Source organism: Hyla sarda, chromosome 4 (assembly GCF_029499605.1).
Source record: "Hyla sarda isolate aHylSar1 chromosome 4, aHylSar1.hap1, whole genome shotgun sequence".
Taxonomy (NCBI): domain Eukaryota; kingdom Metazoa; phylum Chordata; class Amphibia; order Anura; family Hylidae; genus Hyla; species Hyla sarda.
In genome coordinates, this window is record NC_079192.1 from 356,999,345 (window position 1) to 357,013,423 (window position 14,079).

General features: G+C 46.7%; 1 protein-coding gene across 2 annotated transcripts in view; it reads left to right on the plus strand.

The window, feature by feature from the left end:
* Positions 1–9,136: 9,136 nt before the first annotated feature.
* Positions 9,137–14,079, plus strand: part of PCBD2 (pterin-4 alpha-carbinolamine dehydratase 2) — a 569,567-nt gene continuing 564,624 nt past the window's right edge. For both annotated transcript variants that reach the window (XM_056516639.1, XM_056516638.1), the window contains exon 1: positions 9,137–9,397. In XM_056516639.1, the coding sequence (XP_056372614.1) occupies positions 9,281–9,397 (117 nt within the window). In that variant the 5' untranslated portion in view covers positions 9,137–9,280. The remainder of the gene's footprint in view (positions 9,398–14,079) is intronic.

Genomic DNA, 14,079 nt, shown 5'->3' on the forward strand with positions numbered 1-14,079 from the left:
CCCTGGACTATCAGTACCGGTGCCCCATTGCCGGCACCAATAGCCAGGGGGAGAGTTGCTATGCACGGCGCGGCGCACTGACGTCATGCGCCGCGCCGTGCAGCGCATAGCAACGACGAAGGGGACACACGCCGGAGGCCTGCAGCAGCGCGGACCCGACCCAGGTAATTATGCCACCGGGGATGGGGAGAGGCAACGGGGCAGCGGCACCGGCAATGGGTGCCGCTGCCCCTTCTCTCCCCCTGGCTGCCGATAGCCAGGGGGAGAGAAGGGCCGGCAGCAGGGCTCTAGACCCCAGGAAAGGCAGGGGGAGAGAAGCGGGCAGCGACGGCCTCTCTCCCCCTGCCTTTCCTGGGGGTGTATTGGCGTATAACACGCACATAGACTTTAGGCTAAAAATTTTAGCCTAAAAAGTGCGTGTTATACGCCGATAAATACGGTATATATTGATTCACATATACAACATGTCTACTTTATGTTTGCATCATAAAGTTGACATGTTTTTATTTTTGAAAGACATCAGAGGGCTTCAAAATTCAGCATCAATTTAACAATTTTTCACAAAATTTTCAAAATCGGATTTTTTCAGGGACCAGTTATGTTTTGAAGTGGATTTGAGGGGCCTTCTTATTAGAAATACCCCATAAATTACACCATTATAAAAACTGCACCCCTCAAAGTATTCAAAATGACATTCAAAAGGTTTATTAACCCTTTTGGTGTTTCACAGGAATAGCAGCAAGTTGAAGGAGTACATTTTTAAAAGGGGTAAAAAGAGAGAAATTTTCTTAAAATGTGTAACCCAATTTCTCTCAAGTAAGGAAATACCTCATATGTGTATGTAAAGTGTTCGGTGGGCGCAGTAGAGAGCTCAGAAGGGAAGGAGCGACAGTGGGATTTTGGAGAGTGAGTTTTTCTGAAATGGTTTTTGGGGGGCATGTCACATTTAGGAAGCCCAAAAAAAAATACCATGGCATACTATTTTGGAAATTACACCACTCAAGGAACGTAACAAGGGATTCAGTGAGCCTTAACACCCCACAGGTGTTTGACGACTTTACGTTAAAGTTGGATGTGTAAATAATTTTTTTTCACTAAAACGCTAGTTTTACCCCAAATTTTAAATTTTTACAAGGAGTAATAGGAGAAAATGCCCAACAAAATTTGTAACCCCATCTTTTCTGAGTATGGAGGTACCCCATAAGTTGACCTGAAGTGCACTACGGGCGAACTAAAATGCTCAGAAGAGAAGGAGTCATATTTGGCTTTTTGAAAGCAAATTTTGCTCGGGGAGCATGTCGCATTTAGGAAGCCCCTATAGTGCCAGGACAGCAAAATTTGTAAAAAGATATATATTTTTTTAACTAAAATGTGTGTTTCCCCCCAAATTTCACATTTTTTGCAAGGGTTAATAGCAGAAAATACCCCCAAAATTTGTAACTCCATCTCTTCTGAGTATGCAGGTACCCCATAAGTTGACCTGAAGTGCACTGCGGGCGAACTACAATGCTCAGAAGAGAAGGAGTCATATTTGGCTTTTTGAGAGCAAATTTTGCTCGGGGAGCATGTCGCTTTTGGGAAGCCTCTATGGTGCCAGGACAGCAAAAAAAAAAAACAAAAAACACATGGCATACCATTTTGGAAACTAGACCCCTTGAGGAATGTAACAAGGAATAAAGTGAGCCTTAATACCCCACAGGGGTTCACGATTTTTGCATATATAAAAATATATTTTTTTTTTCACTAAAATGTGTGTTTCCCTCCAAATTTCACATTTTTGCAAGGGTTAATAGCAGAAAATACCCCCCAAAATTTGTAACCCCATTTCTTCTGGAGGTACCCCATAAGTGGACGTCAAATGCAGTGCAGGAGCGTTACAATGCTCAGAGGAGAAGGAGTCTCATTTGCTAATTTTGCTGAAATGGGGGGTCCAGGGGTACAGTGACATAAAAGGATAAAACAGGTTATGTTCCCAGAATGATGACCCAGAGCATAGCCAAAACTAAAAAATATGCCCACCCCAATGGACTTGGTACATTGGGGTCAAATTATGGAAAATTAAAATGAAAAGGGAAAATTTTGTACTGCATGGAAGTGTGATACTCCCTGAAGCAGTTTTTAATGCAGAGGCCCGGGTGATAAGGGCAAGTGTCACATTGTTAGGTGGTGTCCTTCCGAATCCCCCTCCTGTATTTTTTCTGCCACTTATTACTTCAGTTCCTTGGGAAGTCCGACCTGCTCTTTCCCGGTCAGCAAAGATCAGGACCTTTAGAACTTCTTCTTGGAACTGAAGGTATGTCCCTGTGTTGCCAGTGTTCTGGTACAGTACAAAAGAGTTGTACATGGCAACCTGTACCAAGTAGACCGAAACTTTCTTGTACCATACACGTGTTTTCCCCATGGCGTTATATGGCTTCAGGATTTGATCGGAAAGATCAACTTCACCCATATACCGATTGTAGTCCAGAATACAATCAGGCTTGAGGACCGTTGTTGTGGTACCTCGCACAGGGACAGGTGAGCTGCTGTTACCATGAATAGTGGTCAGCATAAGGACATCCCTCTTATCCTTATACTTGACCAGCAACAGGTTTTCATGGGTAAGGGCACGGGACTCACCCTTGGGCATAGGTGTCTGAACAAAATTTAGAGGGAGGCCTCTCTGATTCTTCCGCACGGTCCCACAAGCGGACGTCGATCTGGCGGCAAGGGATGTGAAGAGAGGGATGCTGGAATAAAAGTTGTCCACGTACACGTGGTAACCCTTATCCAGCATTGGGTACATAAGATCCCAAATGATTTTCCTGCTAACACCCAGAGTGGGGGTTCAATACGGGAATCTCGTCCCTCATACACCCTAAACTTGGTTTATATAGCCTCACGCCATATCGCGCCCGCTTCGAGGGAATATACTGGCGGAAGATGAGTCTCCCCTTAAAACTGATGAGAGACTTATCTACAGAGAGCTCCCTAAGTGGTACATAGGCCTCCAAAAATTTGGCCCCAAAGTGATCGATGACCAGCCTCACTTTGTAAAGCCGGTCATAGGTGGGATCACTTCGGGGTGGACATGCCTCATTATCTGCATAATGCAGGCATTTCCGAAATGGCCTTGAACCGCTTCCGTGCCATGGCTATACTGTACAGCGGGGTCTGGTATAGGACGTCCCCCGCTCCAGTATTGCCTGACACTTGGCTTTTTGACCAGGCCCATGTGCAGCACGAGGCCCCAAAATGTCCTCATTTCGGCTGCACTGATGGCGTACCATCCATTGGACCTGGCCAAAAAAGAATCAGGGTGGTGGGCGATGAACTGCCTGGCGTACAGATTCGTCTGCTCCACCATGTGATTGACCAGGCTGTCACAATAACTGAAAAAGTCAAATTCAGTGAACCCAGCCGTGTCAATCCGGATTCTGGAGACGCCAACAAACTCCGGAATCCGTGGCTGATAACCCTCTGGGGCCTCCAGACAGGTTCACTGGAAGGGGGCTCCGGTAAAATGTATGTATGTAATGTGTGTGCTTGGTGTATACTATATATAACGGTGTGTGATTAGAAATCACACACCGTAATATGAACAAAAAAAGCTGCGGCAAAAAAAAATGGGGGGGGGGGAGCCAAATGCAGCGCCCTGAACTCCTAATAGGGCCCGGGTCAAGCTGAAAAATCTCCGGCAGACCCTTGGGGACCTATTTGGGGGGTCAGGGGGGGGGACGGACATTTTTTCCTTACTTATTTTTTTTACTGTTTTACACTATTTTCTCCTACCTTTCCCTGGGGGGGGGGGGTTCTGTCCCTGCTCTATGGGGATCGTCAGTCGTCGGGGGGGGGGGGGGTCCCTGGCACCTTCGAGCAGCTTTGCCCACTGACTGAACTCAGCTAACGGGCAGAGCTTGGTGTCAGTGGGTCACATGTGACCCGTATGACCCAAATCGCGGCAGATCGTTAGTATGAATTCACCAACGATCTGCCGCGATCGCCGAAATGGGGGGGGTCTGGGCATTTGCGCGGGATGCCTGCTGAACGATATCAGCAGGCATCCCGGTGTATGGATACGCCCTGGGTCCTTAACCCCTTAAGGACCAGGCCATTTTACACCTTAAGGACCGGAGCGTTTTTTGCAATTCTGACCACTGTCACTTTAAACATTAATAACTCTGGAATGCTTTTAGTTATCATTATGATTCTGAGATTGTTTTTTCGTGACATATTCTACTTTAACTTAGTGGTAAAATTTTATGGTAACTTGCATCCTTTCTTGGTGAAAAATCCCCAAATTTGATGAAAAAAATGAAAATTTTGCATTTTTCTAACTTTGAAGCTCTCTGCTTGTAAGGACAATGGATATTCAAAATATATATTTTTTGGGTTCACATAAACAATATGTCTACTTTATGTTTGCATCATAAAATTTATGAGTTTTTTCTTTTGGAAGACACCAACATTTTCAAACTCACTATTTTTCAGGGACCAGTTCAGTTTTGAAGTGGATTTGAAGGGTCTTCATATTAGAAATACCCCATAAAAGACCCTATTATAAAAACTACACCCCCCTCAAAGTATTCAAAATGACATTCAGTAAGTGTATTAACCCTTTAGGTGTTTCACAGGAATAGCAGCAAAGTGAAGGTGAAAATTCTAAATCTTCATTTTTTACACTCGCATGTTCTTGTAGACCCAATTTTTGAATTTTTGCAAGGGGTAAAAAGGAGAATATTTTTACTTGTATTTGAAACCCAATTTCTGTCGAGTAAGCACATACCTCATATGTCTATGTTAATCGTTCGGCGGGCGCAGTAGAGGGCTCAGAAGGGAAGGAGCGACAAATGGTTTTTGGGGGGCATGTCACCTTTAGGAAGCCCCTATGGTGCCAGGACAGCAAAAAAAAAAACATGGCATACCATTTTGGAAACTAGACCCCTGGGGGAACGTAACAAGGGGTAATGTGAACCTTAATACCCCACAGGTGATTCACGACTTTTGCATATGTAAAAAAAATAAAAATATGTTTTACCTAAAATGCTTAGTTTCCCAAAAATTTTACATTTTTAAAAAGGGTAATAGCAGAAAATACCCCCCAAAATTTGAAGCCCAATTTCTCCCGATTCAGAAAACACCCCATATGGGGATGAAAAGTGCTCTGCTGGCGCACTACAGGTCTCAGAAGAGAAGGAGTCACATTTGGCTTTTTGAAAGCAAATTTTGCTCTGGGGGGCATGCCGCATTTAGGAAGCCCCTATGGTGCCAGAACAGCAAAAAAAAAAACACATGGCATACCATTTTGGAAACTAGACCCCTGGGGGAACGTAACAAGGGGTAATGTGAACCTTAATACCCTACAGGTGTTTCACGACTTTTGCATATGTAAAAAAATATATGTTTTTTTTACCTAAAATGCTTGGTTTCCCAAAATTTTACAATTTTAAAAAGGGTAATAGCAGAAAATACCCCCCAAAATGTGAAGCCCAATTTCTCCCGATTCAGAAAACACCCCATATGGGGATGAAAAGTGCTCTGCTGGCGCACTACAGGTCTCAGAAGAGAAGGAGTCACATTTGGCTTTTTGAAAGCAAATTTTGCTCTGGGGGCATGCCGCATTTAGGAAGCCCCTATGGTGCCAGAACAGCAAAAAAAAAAAAACACATGGCATACCATTTTGGAAAATAGACCCCTTGGGGAACGTAACAAGGGGTAATGTGAACCTTAATACCCTACAGGTGTTTCACGACTTTTGCATATGTAAAAAAATATATATTTTTTTTACCTAAAATGCTTGGTTTCCCAAAATTTTTACAATTTTAAAAAGGGTAATAGCAGAAAATACCCCCCAAAATTTGAAGCCAATTTCTCCCAATTCAGAAAACACCCCATATGGGGGTGAAAAGTGCTCTGCTGGCACACTACAGGTCTCAGAAGAGAAGTAGTCACATTTGGCTTTTTGAAAGCAAATTTTGCTCTGGGGGCATGCCGCATTTAGGAAGCCATAGGGGCTTTTGCCAGGACAGCAAAAAAAAAACCCACATGGCATACCATTTTGGAAACTAGACCCCTCGGGGAACGTAACAAGGGGTAATGTGAACCTTAATACCCTACAGGTGTTTCACGACTTTTGCATATGTAAAAAAATATATATATTTTTTACCTAAAATGCTTGTTTTCCCCAAAATTTTACATTTTTAAAAAGGGTAATAGCAGAAAATACCCCCCAAAATTTGTAACCCAATTTCTCCCGAGTACGGCGATACCCCATATGTGGCCCTAGACTGTTGCCTTGAAATACGACAGGGCTCAAAAGTGAGAGCGCCATGCGCATTTGAGGCCTAAATTAGGGACTTGCATAGGGGTGGACATAGGGGTATTCTACGCCAGTGATTCCCAAACAGGGTGCCTCCAGCTGTTGTAAAACTCCCAGCATGCCTAGACAGTCAACGGCTATCTGGCAATACTGGGAGTAGTTGTTTTGCAACAGCTGGAGGCTCCGTTTTGGAAACAGTGGCGTACCAGACGTTTTTCATTTTTATTGGGGAGGGGAGGGGGGTTGTATAGGGGTATGTGTATATGTAGTGTTTTTTTACTTTTTATTTTATTGTGTGTTAGTGTAGTGTTTTTAGGGTACAGTCGCACGGGCGGGGGTTCACAGTAGTTTCTCGCTGGCAGTTTGAGCTGCGGCAGAAAATTTGCCGCAGCTCAAACTTGCAGCCGGATACTTACTGTAATCCTCCGCCCATGTGAGTGTACCCTGTACGTTCACATTGGGGGGGAACATCCAGCTGTTGCAAAACTACAACTCCCAGCATGTGCGGTCTATCAGTGCATGTTGGGAGTTGTAGTTTTGCAACCGCTGGAGGCTCCGTTTTGAAAACAGTGGCGTACCAGATGTTTTTCATTTTTATTGGGGAGGGGAGGGGGGCTGTGTAGGGGTATGTGTATATGTAGTGTTTTTTTACTTTTTATTTTATTGTGTGTTAGTGTAGTGTTTTTAGGGTACAGTCGCACGGGCGGGGGTTCACAGTAGTTTCTCGCTGGCAGTTTGAGCTGCGGCAGAAAATTTGCCGCACCTCAAACTTGCAGCCGGATACTTACTGCAATCCTCCGCCCATGTGAGTGTACCCTGTACATTCACATTGGGGGGGGGGGGGGGGGAACATCCAGCTGTTACAAAACTACAACTCCCAGCATGTACGGTCTATCAGTGCATGCTGGGAGTTGTAGTTTTGCAACAGCTGGAGGCACACTGGTTGTGAAACACAGAGTTTGGTAACAAACTCAGTGTTTTGCAACCAGTGTGCCTTCAGCTGTTGCAAAAGCTACAACCCCCAGCATGTATGGACAGCGGAAGGGCATGCTGGGTCTTGTAGTTATGCAACAGCTGGAGGCATACTACTTTGGCTGGGGATGCTGGGGATTTTAGCTATGCAACAGCTGGAGACACACTGGTATGCTACTTAACTCAGTGTGCCTTCAGCTGTTGCAAAACTACAACTCTCAGCAGTCAGACAGCCAACGGGCATGCTAGGAGTTGTAGTTATGCAACCACCAGATGCACCACTACAACTCCCAGCATGCACTTTAGCTGATTGTGCAAGCTGGGAGTTGTAGTTATACAACAGCTGAAGGTACACTTTTCCATAGAAAGAATGTGCCTCCAGCTGTTGCAAAACTACAAGTCCCAGCCTGCCCAAAAGGGAATGCTGGGAGATGTGGTGGTCTGCCTCCTGCTGTTGCATAACTACAGCTCCCAGCATGCCCTTTTTGCATGCTGGGAGCTGTTGCTAAGCAACAGCAGGAGGCTGTCCCTCACCACCAACGATCCAGCCGCATCAGGTCAGTCCCTCGACGTCGCCGCCGCTCCTGGGGCCCCGATCCCAACATTAACGCCAGGGATCGGGGTCCCCAGCACCCGGGGTACACATCCCACACCCGCTCACGTCCTCCGGAAGAGGGGCGGAGCGGGTTGCGGGAGTGACACCCGCAGCAGGCGCCCTGATTGGTCGGCCGGTAATCCGGCCGACGAATCAGGGCGATCATGAGGTGGCACCAGTGCCACCTCACCCCTGCTGGCTATGGCTGTAATAGCCAATAGCCAATAATTCCGGGTCACCGGGTCACTGGAGACCCGATTGACCCGGAATCCGCCGCAGATCGCTGGACTGAATTGTCCAGCGATCTGCGGCCATCGCCGACATGGGGGGGGGTCATCATGACCCCCCTGGGCGATATGCCCCGATGCCTGCTGAACGATTTCAGCAGGCATCGGGCACCGGCTCCGCTCCAGATGGTTGCGGGGGGCCGGTAAAACACATGACGTTCTCATACGTCATGTGTCCTTAAGGACTCGGAAATGGAGACGTATGAGAACGTCATGTATCCTTAAGGGGTTAAGTACCAGGACGTCAAGGCGTATCCATACGCCCTAGGTCCTTAAGTGGTTAATGCCAATCCACTGTTTGGGCCAAGCTCGATAGTTAGGTATCATGGAGACGGCATTACTCTTTACATTTCTACTTTTAATTCAGTGGCCCAACAGCATTTAACCCCTTAAAATGACCAGTTACTTATTCAAAATGCAGAAAATGTATATAGTTGGCAAGGTTGGCACCTGTTTTAATGCCAATACACTGTTTGGGCCAGGCTGGATACAGATGGGTATTATGGAGGGGCCCTTACCCTTAATTTTTTAACACTTAGGTCAGTGGCCCAACTGCATTTAACCCCTTAAATTCATCATTTACTTATTCAAAACGCATATTTTTTCCCATCCATCTTTTACTGTTTTTTTCCAGCAAAAACAATCTAGTTTTTTTCTTCTTTCTGAATTCGATTGTTCCCAAATAATATTCTACATTTATGTATAAAAAACAGGTTTACTGCAGAGAAATAAGAGGTGAAAGGGTTTATTATTCATAGTCATCTGTAAGAAAATGCTCCAATAAGAAACCAACTTCAGTGAATAAGAAGCTGGCCGAATAAGAAACCAACTTCAGCCTCGTGTAGATTCTTCCCTCTTTACATTGTTCTTAGAGAGGAGGGAGGGAGAGAGAGGAGGGAGGGAGAGAGAGGAGGGAGGGAGGGAGAGAGAGGAGGGAGGGAGGGAGAGAGAGGAGGGAGGGAGAGAGGGGGTACTTCCTGCAGCCTCTGTCACACCTCCTGTTGGGTACAAGTCGTTGTGAGTGAACATAAGTGTGAGCAGAAAGACGGAGCTGCGTATAGGCAGTAAGTGCAGTTTGCAGGAAGGAATCAGGCTGTCAGCACAGAGAGGAGGTCATCAGGCTCAGCCATGAGTAGCTACCTGTTCATTAAAGCCACGGGCAGACTTGTAACCCAGCTCCTCCAGCCTGTCTGTAGCAAGGAGGAAATGATCTCATCAGCCCTGACCAAGCATTACTCCAGGATGGTGAGTATGTGCAGGCTTCACTCTTTGGTGCAGTGTGCCTGGTCTGCTACATAACCTAAGACACCCAGGTATATGGTCCGCACAAAAAAAAAAATTTTACTGTAACCAAATGCAACACATTTATTTATTGCAGTGTATTTAGCTGCAGGATAAGAAAAAAAAGAAAAACTGTGATAAAATCATCATAGTAACCAAATACTCTATCATACTTTTATAGCTCCTGGGCTCTGTCATGTCACTTGCACCATTCTACTACTATGTAACATCTGCACCCACTATTTCTATGCCACAGTTAGGCTTTAACCCCCTAAGGACACAGCCCATTTTGGCTTTAAAGTGGTACTGCAGCCAAAATTAACTTATCCCCTATATATGCGCTATGGGAGAGCCAATGATACCTGAGTGCTGGACTCCAGTCTCTTTGGAAAAATAAATGAATGGAGCATGTGCCGTCTTCCGCACGTGCTCCTCACTCAGAGCCAGGTCCTGTTCCGGAGATTTTATCTGCAGCATAAAAAGGGAAATATTTACTACCGTTAATTCGGTTTCCTTAGTGGAAACCGAATTAACGGTAGGAAATAATTCCCTTTTATGCTTTTTCATGACGGTACCAAAATGGAGGTTGCTCCTCCCATCACTGTTGGGACAGGAAATAGAGAGGGTTAAAAGGGCCCCTCCCCAAACACACCCCAGTGCTTTTCAAATTACTACCAGGATGATAACACACCCAACACCAGCAATATTTTTTTTATATATGAATATAATACTGCCACACACTGTACCCCTGAATATAATACTGCCACACACTGTATCCTCTGAATATAATACTGCCACACATTGTATCCTCTGAATATAATACTGACACACACTGTATCCTCTGAATATAATACTGCCACACACTGGGCCCCTGAATATAATACTGCCACACACTGTATCCTCTGAATATAATAATGCCACACACTATTCCCCTGCAATATTACTGGCACATGCTATGCCCTAATGCTGACTAATTGTACCTCTGTGTCTCTAAAAACAATGAATGACGCCACTGTGCACCCACAATAAATGAAGACCCTAGGATTAATAATGCCACTCGCCCCTAGGATTAATGATGCTACTGTACCCACAGAATTAATTATGCCACTGTGCCCCCAGAATTAAGGATGCCACTATGCCCCACAAAATTAAGGATGCTTCTGTGCCCACAGAATTAAGAGTGCCACTGTGTCTACAGAATTAAGAATGCCACTGTGCCTACAGAATTAAGAATGCCACTGTGCCTACAGAAATAAGGATGCCACTGTGCCCCACAAAATTAAGGATGCTACTGTACCCACAGAATTCAGAAAGCCACTTTGCCCACAGAGTTAAATATGCCACTTTGCCCCACAGAATTAAGGATGCCACTGTGCCCACAGAATTAAGAATGCCACTGTGCCAACAGAAATAAGGATGCCACTGTGCCCCAGAATTAATGCTATTGTGCCCCCAAAATGAATGATGCCGCCTTGCCCCCAGAATTAAAGATGCCACTGTACCTACAGAATTAAGGATGCTGCTGTGCCCCTAGAATTAATGATGCTACTGTGCTCACAGAATTAATGATGCCACTGTGCCCCCATATAAACTGTGCCCCTACATAAACTTTGCCACTGTAACTCTTCATCTGTTGCAAACTACAACTCCCATCATGCATAGCTGTAGTTCTACAATAACTGGAGAGTCACAGATGGGGGAACACAAATTTTTACCTGAGAGCTTAGGATCGCCCTCCCAGGTCCCGCACTGCTCCGCTGCTCTGGCCTCTTCAAGTCAGGCCTGGCCAGAGCAGATGATGCAGGCAGCTAATCGTGCTACCTGCATCATAGGAGAAGCGCTGGGCAGGGACACAGCACTCCCTCTTTCCAGGCCGTGGCTATTCATTTGTATTGGCGTCTTAAAGACACAGCTACAAGATGAGATCCAGCGGATGGCCCGAATGACTGGTGGACGCAGTCCTTATCTATACCGCGATCCGCCAGTTGAGTACCCCTGATCTAGGACATAGATCAATGTTTCCTAACCAGGGTGACTCCAGCTGTTGCAAAACTACAACTCCCAACATGCTGAGGCACCCTGTTAAGGAAACACCGATCTATGTCCTATTTTAGTGTTTCCCAACCAGGGTGCCTCCAGCTGTTACAAAACTACAACTCCCAGCATGCTGAGAGTTGTAGTTTTGCAACAGCTGGAGGCACCCTGTTAAGGACACACTGATCTATGTCCTATTATAGTGTTTCCCAACCAGGGTGCCTCCAGCTATTGCAAAACTACAACTCCCAGAATGCTGAGAGTTGTAGTTTTGCAACAGCTGGAGGCACCCTGTTAAGGACATACTGATCTATGTCCTATTATAGTGTTTCCCAACCAGGGTACCTCCAGCTGTTGCAAAACTACAACTGCCAGCATGCTAGGAGTTGTAGTTTTGCAACAGCTGGAGGTACCCCTGGTGAGAAAAGGGGTGGGGGGTGAGCAGGGATCGTGCTGGGAAGGGGGGAGGGATGATGCTGGAAAAGGGTGGACAGGTATGGTGTGGGGGGGGGGGGGGGGGAGTTTGGGGGACACAGAGTGCCCCCCCAGTTTACCTTCCTCAAAAGCTGTTCTGCGCTGCTGGGCTCCTGTATTCTCCAGGCACTTCCTGCTTGCTGGGGTCATGTGACGTTTTGGTGTCACATGACCCTAGCAGAGCAGGGGAAACTGCAAATCAGCAGAGGGGGAAGAGGAGGGTAAGTCCCCTGCGATATCTCTTTCCTGCACAGACCTCCGACCGTCCCTGTCACAGGCTGCACTGCAGATTGAGTTTACAAAAGCGGCCTGTGACAGGGATGCCCGCTCCTCCCGCCCCCACTAAAAACTACTGCTTATAACTTTCAGCGGCCACTGCATTATGCATACAAGGTCCTGATACAAGTGTCAGGACCTTGTGTGCTAGTGCGAGGCGGCGGCGTCGGCTGGCCCGCACTGCTGCTACAACTGGGCAGCCAAGCATGGGCCGGCCACTGCCAGCTCAGTGGGCGGGCGGCCTTTCGGGAATTTTCCCAGTAGTCCAGTCCGGTCCTGCCCTCAGTTCTCCAAAGATGTCCAAAGTAAGGCTGGGTTCACATCACATTTTCAGCCATACGGGACCGCATATGGCTGGGGGGAGCTAAAACCGGGTGCTCTCATATCCCTGCCGTATGCCGCCCCTATGTAATTCATTTCAGTGAACCGACTGCAGTGAAACGCTGACTCTGGTCGGCTCATTTTTGCCCTGGATGTGGTTTTCCACCGGACCTAAAACCGCGTTCCACCACAGTTTTAGGTCCGGTGGGAAAACCGCATACGGGTCAGCAGTCAGCGTTTCACTCCGGTGGGTTCATTGAAATGAATTACATACGGACGGCATACGGAAGCGCCCGGTTTTAGCTCCCCCCAGCCGTATGTGGTCTCATATGGCTGAAAACGTAATGTGAACCCAGCCTTAGAGCTGAGGGGGAGGGTAGAGTAGGGGGAGAGAGGAGGTACACGCCCCCCTCATCTCTCCTCCCGGTGCTCTTGGAGGGTGCAGGTCTGCACGGGAGAAAGAACGTACATGGCTCCTCATATCCTCCCTTAGCTCTGCCTGTGTTCACTGAACGAGAGGATGACAACATGCACGGGCTGGGGATTTATCGACTGCAGGGGCTGGGGAATAAATCTCGTACTGGGGATGATTTCTATGTGTGAAGGGGGAATTGTAGTCCCTGTTATGTGTGTGTATGCTAGCGTTTCCTAACCAGGGAATGCTGGGAGTTGTAGTTTTGCAACACCTAGAGGTACCCTGGTTGGAAAACGCTGGTGTATGCCCTGTAGAGGTGTTGTGAACTACAACCCCCAGGAGACTACTGAGAGACAATAGAGGTGTTGGTGAACTACAACCCCCAGGAAACTACGGAGGCAGGATGCTGGTGTTATACCAACCAGGGCATACACACACACAAGGGACTACAACTCCCAGAATGTGTCATACAGGGAAGCAGAAATGCACAGGGTTCTTACATGGAAGCAGAAATGCACAGGGTTCTTACAGGGAAGCAGAAATGCACAGGGTTCTTACAGGGAAGCAGAAGTGCACAGGGTTCTTACAGGGAAGCAGAAATGCACAGGGTTCTTACAGGGAAGCAGAAATGCACAGGGTTCTTACAGGGAAGCAGAAATGCACAGGGTTCTTACAGGGAAGCAGAAATGCACAGGGTTCTTACAGGGAAGCAGAAATGCACAGGGTTCTTACAGAGAAGCAGAAATGCACAGGGTTCTTACAGGGAAGCAGAAATGCACAGGGTTCATACAGGGAAGCAGAAATGCACAGGGTTCATTTCTGCTTCCCTGTATGAACCCTGTGCATTTCTGCTTCCCTGTATGAACCCTGTGCATTTCTGGTTCCCTGTATGAACCCTGTGCATTTCTGCTTCCCTGTATGAACCCTGTGCATTTCTGCTTCCCTGTATGAACCCTGTGCATTTCTGCTTCCTAGTATGAACCCCGTGCATCTTTGCTTTACTGTATGAACCCCGTGTATCTCTGCTTCTTTGTATGAACCCTGTGCATTTCTGCTTCCTAGTATGAACCCTGTTCATTTCTGCTTCCCTGTATGAACCCCGTGCATTTCTGCTTCCCTGTATGAA